This window comes from Ruditapes philippinarum, unplaced genomic scaffold (genome assembly GCF_026571515.1).
Source record: "Ruditapes philippinarum isolate M1 unplaced genomic scaffold, ASM2657151v2 ctg4744_1_1_1_1, whole genome shotgun sequence".
In the NCBI taxonomy this organism is placed as follows: domain Eukaryota; kingdom Metazoa; phylum Mollusca; class Bivalvia; order Venerida; family Veneridae; genus Ruditapes; species Ruditapes philippinarum.
In genome coordinates this window covers 102,216-116,170 of record NW_026856820.1, presented here as the reverse complement: position 1 = coordinate 116,170, position 13,955 = coordinate 102,216, and the positions used below count along the sequence as shown (strand labels likewise).

Sequence of the window (13,955 nt, the reverse complement as noted above, 5' to 3'; positions counted from 1 at the left end):
GGCACTGGGGGTACGAACCCCGGACACGTTTCCATTCATGTCCATAAAAACTAAAAAGTCATAATCTGTTAAAAAGTGACCTATAAATTTTGAATTCAGTAATTCAATAAATGATATTAAATATGTATGTAAGTCAATTTGTACATGCTCATCTGATTCCATACTGATTAAAAATTGAAAAGGCAAGTAAGTATTGACAATGCAGGGTGGCCTGTCACAATACCAGTGTTAATAGGCAAATCATTATCAACGCTAGCATTCTCAGATGAATCATACTTACATATAAAGAAAATAAAGAAAATATATCACTTTCTGGATGGCATGCATGACTGACTTACTCATATAAAATAAATTTTTATTTCAATTCAATCCAATTACCAATTAATCTACATGGGAAATGAATCACAGTGATAACTCTCCTGACTTTGAGCACGATCCCTATGTCAAGGGTGACTGAGGGAATATATTTTGAGAAAAATCCCAATGTTACTACACCATTACACAAAATCTTTTCGTAAACCTGCTTGAGCCAAAAGTGATAAGCCTTTGCCACCGGTATAAAGCCAGACCAGCCTGCACAACAATACAGTCTGACCAAGCTCTATACTGCTGGTATAGCTCAATGTTTGTATATTTTGATTCTGAAATCATTTAGATTTCAGAGTGGACAGTTCCAAAATAAGAGTACACATAAAGTCATATTCAGCAGGTCATGGGACATTACATTTTGATACACTCAATAATCGACTTAAGTATAAAGCAAAAAAGTTAAAAGCCCTTGTAAACAAACAATTACTAAAATGAAAACCTCTTAAAAAATGCTATTCATCACTTAAATATACATGTAATAAGATAGATGTGTTTTCATGGAATTTTAACAAAACTCATCAATTAAACAAAATTAAAATCTAATTTCAAAAATTATCTTTATTTTGTTACTATGTAAAGACTGTACTTAGTAACCAACCCTTATAATTGGCTCGGAGTTAAAAAGGAAAACTAATAAAATTGCGATCTCATGTATCAATTTCAAAGTCTCGTTAGATATTTTCAGTGATTTATCTTTTCATAAAACTGCCAAACATACAACAATTATCTCCACTTAAAACGGCATTAAACATCCGCCGTAACTATTCACTAATTCATGTTCCTCATCTGATAATCATGGGGGCCCAATCATGTAGTGTACAAAAAATACTGTTCAGCGCACTTCATCATCATAGAAATATTTTATCGTAAACTTTAATTTAAATTTTTGTGTTTATCAAGCCAAAGAAATTACTACCTAATTCAAACAACATGAAAATCTAATGAAATCTCTTGTATTATTTAATTATTTTTTTTGGCTAAAAAAAACCCCAACATTTGAAGGTTTGGCTGTAGCTATTAATAAAAAATCTTCTATGGCTCCAAAAGATACTTTGTAAAAATCCAATAAATTCTTATGAATAGCATCCAAAAAATACATTTCTAGACGAAATTGAAATGTCAACAACATGGAAATTTTTTGTGATTACACGTTTGTTTATTTTAGCTTGGTTTTTATGAAAACTTGAAGCTTTTTTGAACGCCTCTAAACTAACCAGTACTGGTGTCATTATGAGGAAACATGGATGTGACCCTGGCAGGGCTTGCACCATGATAAAATCTATTTTTTGTAACTTACTGCAGTTTTTCTCGTCAGAAGAGTCCTCACAATCTCTCTGGCCGTCACATCTCCATTCAGCATTGATACATAAACCATGGTCACACTGGAACTCCCCTTCTTTACACTTGTTTTCAAATTGCTGGAAATCTGAAATACACAGATTATTATTGACAGTTTAGTCCAGCTTAAAATTATAATTATGTAATTAAACTGTGAAAGAAGCTGAAAGGTTTGAATCTGCTTTCTTGTCTGACAACTACTGAAGAACGATTAACAGTTATATCGTGCACTTTTCTAAAAGAAAATTACCAAAATACTTAGTGTGAAACAACACAAAATTGTTTTTTCCAACAGAAATTATAAGCTGAAGGCCGCCGCTTTATAGAAATGCTATAAAATTATTAATTTGTACTTGGAAGCATACAGCTTTCACTTCTGAATCAGCAGACACTGCAATTTCAAAGCTTATATTATGAATACATTTGCTAAAAAATAACTCAATATTTCGACATTATAGAATGTAATTTCTATTATACCATTATACCAAATGACTTTTTCTTAATCATAGCCTTAGATATATCAAAATATAAGTAACTTGCACCCTCTCAGACAGAAAAATCATGCACAATGGCATGTTTGATCATAAGCTTGGCATTTTCCTTTATTGTTTTATTTTTTAAAACAAAAATAAAAACAACACATAAATATCATCCATAAAGCATGTTATAAGGTCATATTGTTTAATGATAATACCGGTAGCTTGTATCTAGTACAGGAGTGTTTCATAACCATAATTAAGTACAGGACATAAAGAAAATAAATAAATGTTGAACTAATTATGAAATTACTGTTGTTACAACAGTATTTTACAAACAGTCTTTGAAATTAACACTATTCCAGTTGCATACAGCTTGTAAAAATTTAAGAAACAGGACGCTGCAATGGTCATATAGTGACTTTGTAGCTTAACTAGTGATAAAATATCCTTGTACTATTTATATTCAAATGGCGACTAGCCAGCTTTACTGATCAAGTGCCCCTCAATGAACTTTATATCTATGAAATTTTGACAATACAAATATCTCTTTGTGGCAACGTGGCCGATTGGTTAAGATCTGAGGCTTGCTGGCCGCTTGGGTTCAAACCCTGTCAGGGGCAAGCCGAAACTTTACACACATTGCTTAGTACTGGTTGGTTCAAGGAACGCGTTCGAGAGTGTTGCAATAACCTTATAGCTTCCAACATTATCAAACTAAATAAATTTGTAATATTTAAATATCTATTTAATGATACTAATGTAGTCTATGTGTATAATACCACTCATGATAAGATGTAGTTAGAATATGTAAATTACCACAGCCAATTTCATCCTCCCAGTCATTACAGTCATTGTTACGATCGCAGCGTCTCTGTTTCGGGATACAACGATGAGCTTGTACACACGTGAACTCGTGCGGACCACAGTACAGGTCTTCTAAACCTATCATATAACAAGATATACATGTTAATTTAGGCTATGTAAGAAAAAATACTAACACATGTGAAACAATGAAAGTTTTTCTTGTACCAATGCATTTATTTATATGGGAAAATAGGGACTATCTTGCTATGCACCACTAGCAGAAACATTTGCAGCGAACATTAAATAGCTATATGTTCCTGTTGGTGTGGCTTGTTTGTTAATTTTAATCAAATAGTAAAAATTCTGTAAAACCTGAAAAGAAACAACTTTTTCTAACATCTAAACAGAAATGACTATTTGAGCATACAAGCTACAAAGGGAGACAACTGTCAACTCACCACATGAGGCCTCATCAGAGGCATCCTGGCAATCTATCTCTTTATCACACACCCAGGATTTATGTATACACGACCCATCACCTGCACATTTAAACTGACCAGGGCTACACTTATGATCTGAAATAAAAGCACATCAATATTGAGTACGAACCTTAATGAATTGAAAAAAATTTATGAATTGATTTTGAGTAATATTATAATAAACTTGATGCCATTCTGAAAAGGCAGCAAAATCAATTGTCTGTATTGCCGAGGTTATCCAAGAGCTTGTACAAGCAAGTCAAATTATTCCAAGAATTAACTTTACAAAATATAAAACAGACAAGTAAAGAAATGCTTCAGATACAATGGGCAAGTAACTCAAAATCTCAAAAAATCTTGGGACATTTTAGATGCAAAAATATTTCTTTTTTTGGCCTTGTATCCATTTCATGGACTTTCTTTACCATATAAAACAAATTACTGAAGCTTTTACATTTGTTGTACCCTAAACTTAAACAGACTTGTCTTGTCAAATGCATATTTTAAGATTCCTGTCTCTCAAAACTTGTGTCAAAACTATTGTCAAGATACCAATCCAAAGTAAAACATACAATTGTGTATGTAACTTGACATACCAACAAACATTGTTTTAATTAAGTTTCTCCTGTAATAAAGATGTTAACATCGTCACCTTAGATGCAGGTGCTCCTATTTTATACCACTGATATTAGTTAATTGTCATGTTAATTATACGTTCACATCAAATTGTAGTATATTTTTTAAGACAGCTAAATTATACAATATACATTTAATAATATGAGCCGCGTCACGACAAAACCAACATAATGGGTTTGCGACCAGCATGGATCCAGACCAGCCTGCGCAGTCTGATCAGAATCCATGCTGTTCGCTATCAGTTTCTCTACTTGTTATAGGGTTTGTAAGCGAACAGCATATATCCTGATCAGACTGCGCGGATGCGCAGGCTGGTCTGGATCCATGCTGGTCGCAAACGCATAACGTTGGTTTTGTCTTGGCGCGGCTCATACATCATACATCATTTCACATTCTTCTCAAAAATCAAACCTATCAAAAATACATTAAGATGACAAATTGACATTTCAAGAATACCAAACAAATTGAAGGTTTATAAAATAATTATTGAAAACCTTAGGTAATAAACCTGTTATCCTTACATCATAAATTCCATTCCCTATGATATAATATGTCAAACAAAGTAGGTTCGATGATAAATCAGTTATAAAATAGTTAGCATATCATTTCTCTTTACCTTTATTTTTAATAACAAAACTATACAGTTGAACTTTCCAACGTTAATTTGAATATAGCTCTAAAAACAGCGATAACCTGGCCCTATACTGGTGGCAAAAGCCTTGTAACAATTACACAATTTTTTTTCTTTTTTCTGGTTGGGGTTTACTTGACACCCAAAGTGTCAAGGACAAACTGTGGCATTCCACCTCTGTTCAATGTTTCAGGCTCAAGTAGGTATTTAAATAGAACCTGAGTAGAGCCATTGATCTTTCATAAGCTGTCTGGATAGCTTCCTCACATGAAAGAAGCCAAAGACTTTGGCAGGATTCTATTGCACAGTGATATGATACCAAAGGTTCAATGTCAAAAAACTTCACCACTTTAGCCCTACTAAATGTATGTAAGATTTGATAAGGTGTACGGTTCCAAGTCAAATAACTTAACCACTCCAGCTGCCCAAAGTCAGTCATGTAAATATATAAGATTTAATAAGGTGTATGTACATACCACAGTGTTCATCAGAACCATCTCTACAGTCGTCGTCTCCATCACAACGCCATTTTGTTAGAACACAGTTACCATTGTTACACTGGAACTCCTCCTCTGTACAGTTCTTTGGTGCTGTAAAATATTTAAACAAATGGGATAAAACAATGTGTGTGAGCAAATCTGTTTATTTATCAAATGAGAAAGTTGCTGGAACTTCAATTTGGTCTGCATCTATGCCATTGCGACTGTCAAATTATAATAACACCTAGCATTCAGAAACTTGAAGATATCTATATTTCATTGGTCAATTGTGAATATTTTAGGGCTTTAAAAATACATTTTTATGCTAAAAGCAGCCCAAGGTATGATTGCACGGTAGTACCGGCAGTACAGGCTCACAGGTGGTTCTATAATGGTATCACTGGCAAAGTGGCAAGCTACAGTCATTCCCTTACAGCATGCCGCAATTTCCAAGCATTTATTTTCAACGAAAGTGATGATTAACCAAATACACAATAAAATATACCATTAAATAAACTGTTTGGTTAATTATTGGTAGGTAAGTATTTAATCTGATAAAAGATACTTTTAAGTTTTATTTTTATATCTGTGGTCTTCTAAATAATGACTTTGGCTATTTTAATAGGTGAAGAAAGAAACATTAAGTTAGTTCTTACACTTAACTTTATTAAAATGTTTGTATAATTCTATGGGATATGACTAATAATATTTTATTACAAATTCCAAATAATTTATCCATGAAACCCTGGGGTTACTGTTAAATTTACTTTTACATACTAAAAGATAAGAAAAGAACCTTAATTTAAATACAATTGTTTTTTAAAGAAATAAACTTTAAGAAAATACTCAGATATCTTCAACATAACAGTAACCATTTTATCCAATTAATTTGAAAACATGGCCTTTGGTACTTAATTGTTTTTATTTTATTCACTCACTCAACAAAAGCTTTGTTTCTGTTACAAATTGTCTTCATTTGCGTTCTTTATTTCTTCCACACTCACATTCACATCTTAACAGCGAAATCATTTAGGTTTATTCATTACGGTAATTTTTATCAGCTCTGGAATTCTCTTTGTTCTTATAAATATAGCTACTTTATAAAAACAATACAATGGCATTTTTACTCTTAATTCAGTTTGCCTTTGAACATAATAAAGAAAGAGAAAAAAACTGCAGATAATTCAATTTCCATATTACATGCCTGTTTAATAGCACAACAGTTTCCTTCTTGCAATTTTAATCTATCAGCCTTACTCTAAAACAGCTCATAAAACTCCATGTTGCACACTTGCCATTTTGATACACTTACAACATATGCAAATGTTAACCTTTGACAAAATTTACATCTATTACCCAGCCAATTACCAGCAGTGGTAATATATTTTGAGGCTCGGAGAAAGGTACAATTACACCAGGAATGCCATTCATAATCAGCACGGAAGCTGAGGGGGGGGGGGGGGGGGGGGGGGGTGCCTTAGAATGCCAAAGTCGTAATTTTACATCATTTAACTTAACAATGTGTAACAAGCAATCTTTTAATGCATACATTTTGCAGCTGTAACGTCTGTTGTCATTTTTCACTGGTGTTAAAGTATGTTAAAAGGTGGCAACATTCACAACAGAAAACATTATCAATATTGATGGCTTTTTAGTGGGTTTTTTTATGCTCTGCCATTTTTCTTCATCTGCAAGTTAATCTGACATTATCTAGGTGTGAAATGAACTTTCAGGATAATCTGATGGTGAAAGCCAACTGTGTTTTTTTTTTGTTCAAGTCACAAAATACATTTTTCAATATTTTTTTTTTTTTTTTTTTTTGTTTCATTTTTTTCTGGGGGAGGGACTTGTGGGCGGTTGAAAAAAATGGGACAGAGATAGTAGGTTCTTTGTTCAAATCACATAGATAAAAGTAAAGCACAGATCATACATGCATGACAAACTTATTGTTTTACTGTTAGAATGTTATCCAATGATTCCATCTTGTATGTACTACTATTTTTCTGGTATAATTATGACTCTTTATGCCCTCTGTAAACCTATGGTTAAAAGTTTCCTCCGAGAGAAGCATATGATTGGTAAATAGGCGGAGAACTTCCCCACATGAAAGAAGCCTTTTGTAACATTCTCAACAGTGTGGGGGTAAGTGCACAAAAGTCAAAAGTAAAAATTGTGAGTGCATGGTAACATCATAGCAATTGTGTATCATTAAGTACGAGTGACTTATTATGTTAATAAGCAATTTAGTTTTATCAAAAAGAACATAATATATATAATACTAAATGTATTATTTGTAATATACAATTACCAAGTATAGGAAGAGAATAATTATGATAAAGATAATAAATTTTGAGGTTACTGATAGTATGGCTCCATTATAAAATCAGGAAAAACTCTCAGTATTATACGAAGCTAAAACGAGAAGAACAACTTAATAAACCATTGTTTTTGTGCTTGAATTACCTCAATTGTTTTTGTATGTGTTACCTCAAAAACAGACATGCATGTTTTAGTCATTGACCTAACACTAAATTCAACCAATTTTCTTTTAAATGTGAAATATGCAGCTAAGGAGGAATTTCTGTAGCAAAAATATAAACAACAAAGTAGAAATACAACAAAATATGCAGTAGGTTTTTTGTGTGTGTCTTGTCTAACAGATAAAGATCATCATTTTTACAGAGCACTTACATAATGATTTTGTTACCTATCATATAAACCACAGTCAACCCACTTCAATACCCAGCATGCCACAGATACCAGTGCCAGAGCTCAGCAGTTGCATCATACACCATTATGTCAGAAAATTACATCAATTTAGATTGTTGTGTAGATGTTTTGTACATCTTTCTTGAGTGTCTGACAGACAAGAATTTTTATTTTTACTTTTTTTTTACTGATATATTGGTGACTTTCTGGCTGATATATAATATATGGCAAATTCTTTGTTGATATATAGCATATTTATGAGCTAAAGTGGATATTATTCAGTTTCCGACTCATTGATATATGATGTATGGTTATGATTATCTGGCTGATATAATTTGGTGCCATTTTGACTTATATCATTATGGTGTTTTAGACTGATATATGGTCAGTTATTGCTTGATATATATAGCAAATTTTCTGACGGATATAATTTGCGTGTATTTCTACTGTTTATGGTAGGTTTCTGACTTATACACATGTATGGCAAGATCGACTTGACTAAAAAACGGTATATACTAGTATTGAAAATTTCGAAATGAGGGCAAAATTATGACTTTCTTACAGTTACTAATATATGACCTGTTCAGACCGAATATTACCAGAATCTGAATGATATCTTACCCTTATCTGACTATTATATGACCAGTTTTGATACAATTGGACCAAGACTTTCAAACTTATCTATGAGGAGTTCTTTATATCAAATATATTTTGTTCTTTTCTGATATATAGCATATTTCTGCAAAGTCTTCATTGATAGAGTTCAAAAACTATAATATATCAATGGTAAATTCAAACTTTGTAATAATTCATGTTCCAGTCCTTCAATGAAATGATTAATAACAGCTTTGTTACATTGAATTTTCAATGTAACAGCCAACATTTAAAAGATGCAGATACATTAGATACCAGAACAAAAATACAATGTAAAGTCAGAAAACAATTGACAACTATAACAGTTTTGTTATGTTGAATTTTCAATACATCAGCAACATTTAAAACAATCTGAGAACACACAAACAGTCAGAAAACATGACAACTAACAGTTTTTCACCACTGCAATATATCACAGTGATATAACAGACTCTCTGTAAAATACCTTACTTTCTTTTCTGTCACATTTTTTCTTGCAAAATGTTTTAAACAGGATGATTTGAGTTAATGCAAATGTAACTATGTTGATAAAAAAACAGAGTTGAAAGCTATGAATAGTTAATGGAAATATGTACAGAATTTAGTTTTTATAGGAAAAAGACTTGCAGAAAAAACTGAAATTTCCAGTTCTTTTTTATTATCTTTTTTTTTGTATAAAAAAAAGTCTCACAAAATCCTGAATTCATTTCTTCCCAAAGACAAAAAGGTAACAAAAATGCTGAATTTCATTTTTGTTTTGTGGCTTTTTTATGCAAAATTACTGAGAACTTTTTGTCAATTTATATAGGAATCATATCCTGGTATGAATAAAATTGAATAAAGCAGCAAAACATTGTAATTGTTACTTTTGAAATAAAGGACTATTTAATTCAAATGTCAATTTTACCATAGAACTTATACCAAAATGCCATATATTCTGGGAAGGGCTCAATTCAGTGTTGCTCGAACTTGTTGCCAAACCTATTTGCTTTTTGTTATCGTATATTTTACATGTATTTCATGCAATCAAATTTGTTTAAACTAAATGCCAAATGTAGCTAACTGATATGAAAGTAAAAATACTCAAATTTCAATTTTTACAATAACTGACCTCAAAGTTATGAAACTTTTCAAGTAAAGTTTAGTCTCAAAGCTTAGGATTTTCATTGGCCAGTTTACATTCTGTGCAAGTTTTATCTGACCAATCAAATACCTGTGATCTGAGTTTCAGCGAATAACCTCTTTCCCTGAACTTCAAGGGAGATCTCTTCACTTAAAAAGTTGCAAAATAATACAGAAAACCTTTACTGTTAATTAGTGGTAATACACATTGTTGACTTCCTGTTCAAAATATTAGTTCACTTTTTTTGAAATTAGAAGAAAATGGATATTTAATGGTTACTATAATAAGTATATATTTAGTACATTCTATATAGAGAAATAGTATACCGACACTATTTTATCACCGACACTGATATTGTAATTATGGAAACCATGCTGTAACTAATGCTACTTCAAATTTAAACATTAAACAATATTTACTTTGTTCTTTTAACCGAAATCAATATTGATATGCCGTAAAAAAATGTGTGTCAATGACCCTTATGAATTATTTTTTTATATACACATTTACTGATTTAAAATACAAGTAAACTATATATGCAAGAAAGTATATTAAATGGAAAATAAAAACATTCAGGCTTTGTTACTTCTAGCACTTAATAAGACCAATGAAAAAAAAAATGAGAATTTTAATTTAATTTACATGAATTGTATTTGTTTCTTTGGTGACACTGAAGAATATAATGATTGTAAGTGGTTAAAGTGTCTGCCTCTCAACCTAGGGATCATAGACTCAAGTCTCAAACAAGCATCAAACTTAAAGGTCATGACCTTTTTCTTTTCAAACAACCTAACACTGGTTGATTCTAGAAAGATTATTTAAGTGTGGTTTAAATATAGCTTTAAGCTTAAAATAATTTATAACAACTGTGTTGTACTTACAAAATAAATTTACATATTTAAACTGAGGCAATGCACAGAATAGTGAAATACGATTTTGTGAAGTGAAATTCTCAATTTGACTCAGTAAATTAAGTCTTATTTCATTCTGTAATGAGAATAAAAAAGAATGACTTACGACACATGAGTTCATCGGAGTCATCCCCGCAGTCATTGTCACCATCACAGACCCAGTCTAGTCGTAAACATTGCTGGTTCCAACATGTGAAGTGGTCCGCTGGACAGTGACTTGTTATTCGTTTAACACCTGAAAATACAAATAAAAATACATTTCACTTTTTTCTTCAAAGAAACCGAAAAAAAACAAAGAAACAAAAATTTGCCCTGGACACTTTAGTTTCAGATTTGATTTGTATACAGTACAGTATTCTTTAAAGGCACAGCAAGCCACCGACTTCCTGTAAGCTAACAACACAACAGCTTCCTGACAAAATGAAAAGAAAAAAAAAATCAACTTAGCAGGTGGGATCATGAAAGCTTCAAAGTTCTGCAGAAAAGATTAACCATTGAAGTCACTGAAGTCTCTACCATCCCCACCATCACTGCAAGGTGACCCACTTCATCATTACAAATATATTTAGTAAGAGTAAAAAGTTTGTTAAACTAATTAATGCTGGTACAATTTTGCATCCATGGTGAGGGCCTGACAGAGCTGGCATAACATAGCATTAATACTCAGTTTTATATTCTTTCTAGATGAACTTCTGAAAGTTAAAGTCCAAAAAATAATTTGCAAAAAATAAAAAAAAAAAATAAACCCAAAAACAACTTAATTTTCAAAGCACGGCATTGTAAAAACAAATTCTATTTTCAAACTTTCCAATGCACACTCTGTATTGCAAAAAAAAATCTTAATGAAAACTTCAATTTTCATAACAGCTTTGTATCACAAAGAAGCCGTTTATTTCGGAGAACATCGTGATATAATTTGTGACTCAATTCTAATATAATGTATTATAACAGATCTGCTTGAATAAATCATTGGCTGATACCTTAGTTCATTATTTATTCATGTTCAATTGACAGTTTTGAAATTTAACTGTCACTATGAGGAATTATAATAGAATCAATCAAAAATGTGAACACCACATTTTGTTAATAATTTGCTTTGTTTAGGATGGTAACTGATAGTAAACTTTTATGTCATCTGAAAATTAAATAAGAACATCAGATTATGTACAAGTATGTCATTGGGCAGAAATAATCTATTTTTTACCCTTAACTTGCTGATTTTCTCCATCTTCAATTTCTAATAGTACACAGCCTCAGGTCAGACTGGACAGACATGCAGGCTGGCCTGGCTCTATACCCAGGTGGCAAAGCTTGTGCAGGCTGGCCTGGCTCTATACCCAGGTGGCAAAGCTTGTGCAGGCTGGCCTGGCTCTATACCCAGATGGCAAGGCTAATCACTTTCTGTTCAATTAGTGCCTTTACACATCTTTGTGCTAATTAATTTATATCTCTTTATTACATTGTAATTAGAAATAGGAATCTGAGACGTAATTACATCATAATATGTAGGTGCTAAAAAAGTGTATATGTGTAAGTAAGAAACTTAAAATTAGTTGAGACTGAAAAATAAAATTACAGGAAACAATACTGAGCATTACCTATGTGTTGTGTTGAATGAAAAATTTATACTCAATCCTGAATAATAACTACCATTTAACATTCATTATTACATAAATAAGTATAATAGCTATAATTTATACCCATATTATAAGTAATTAAGCGGACAAAATGCAAAAACTCTACGCAAATATTTTTTTACAGGAGAGCTAAATCTGGTTCATTCATTAATGTAAACAATATTATATAAACCTTTATCTAACAAGTGAAAGGATATACTGTTTTCCTAATACTAAATAAAACCAGTTTTATCTCGGAATTCATAATTTCTATTTCAGAATTCTGCAACATGAAAGAGACTTCTATCTTCTTTCTACTGGTATAGTTTATGCATTCTTTCAAATTCTTATAAAAAAGGGTGCCAGTTTCTATAAAAAAATCCACAGATCTTATCAATTTCATACTTCCCCCTTTCTTCCACACGAGGGAAAAAAGGAAGAAATTTTTCTTTATGTTTCATACCAAAAATAACAAAGCATCAGCTCCTAAATAGTTGAGTGAAACCATGAGAAAATGCATATTGTATGTTTTGACATAATCTTGTCTGTATCTACTTTGATTTAGTAGACCTTACAAGAGGTAATAAGAAACACTTACCATTCCCATCTGTCTTGGAGATGATAGCAGACAGATGTATCAATCTATAAGATGAACAATTTTAACAGTTTTTGTTTCCCCCTCCTTGGAGGAAAGAAAAATTTAGAACCAGGCCTTGAGGTCATAAAACTTTTTTCCGAGTTCTATCTCAAATATCAGGATTTTCATTGGTCAGTGTACATTCTGTGACAGTTTCTGACCAATCAAATATCTGAGTTTCAGCTTGAGTATTTTCTTCATAACCTAATTTGGCCTGGACAGAGTAGGAAATTACAAAGGACAGGTCTGACAATAGCATAAAACACAGTAGAACAAATGGATCATAGTAGAATGAATGGAACAGAGTAGAATGAATGGAACAGAGTAGAATGAATGGAACAGAATAGAGTGAATGGAACAGAGTAGAATGACTGGATCAGAGTAGAACAAATGGATCAGAGTAGAATGAATGGAACAGAGAAGAATGAATGGAACAGAGTAGAACAAATAGGACAGAGTAGAACAAATAGGACAGAGTAGAACAAATAGGACAGAGTAGAACAAATGGGACAGAGTAGAATGAATGGAACATGGAAGAACGAATGGGAAAGAGTTGAATAAAAGGAACAGAGTAGAACAAATGGAACCGAATTGAATGAATGGAACAGAGTAGAAGGAATGGGACAGAGTAGAGTGAATGGAACAGTGTCGAAATGAATAAAACAGAGTAGAATGATTGGGACAGAGTAGGAAGAAGGAACCTGAGTAATATGAATGGAACAGGGTTATAGAATGAATGGGACAGAGTAAAATGAATGGAACAAAGTAGAAAGAAGGGAACAGAGTAGAAAGAATGGAATAGGTTAGAATAAATGGGACAGATTTGAATGAATGGGACAGAGATAAGAAGGGGAGAATGAATAGAACAGAGTAGAAGGGTAGAATAAAGGGAACTCAGTAGAAACTGAATGAATGGGATACTAAATTTGAAAAAGAATAAAAACGAAAACATTAAATTAATTGAAAATGAAATATTCAATATTTAACAGAAGGGTTTGTTTTTTTAACAGACATTATGTTATTCCCCCCTTTCTTCATACCATGCAAAATTCCCTGGCATACACCAGAATACCCTAGAAACATATACTGGGATGGTAAGCAGGGAGTAAAT

At 32.0% G+C, this 13,955-nt stretch overlaps 1 protein-coding gene across 1 annotated transcript in view; it reads right to left on the bottom strand.

The window, feature by feature from the left end:
* Positions 1 to 13,955, bottom strand: part of LOC132747806 (low-density lipoprotein receptor-related protein 4-like) — a 68,627-nt gene that overhangs the window by 39,462 nt on the left and 15,210 nt on the right. The window contains exons 3-7 of the mRNA XM_060737310.1: positions 10,698 to 10,826; positions 5,213 to 5,326; positions 3,449 to 3,565; positions 3,003 to 3,128; positions 1,667 to 1,795 (exon numbers count right to left, since the gene is read on the bottom strand). Of these exons, the coding sequence (XP_060593293.1) occupies positions 1,667 to 1,795; positions 3,003 to 3,128; positions 3,449 to 3,565; positions 5,213 to 5,326; positions 10,698 to 10,826 (615 nt within the window). The remainder of the gene's footprint in view (positions 1 to 1,666; positions 1,796 to 3,002; positions 3,129 to 3,448; positions 3,566 to 5,212; positions 5,327 to 10,697; positions 10,827 to 13,955) is intronic.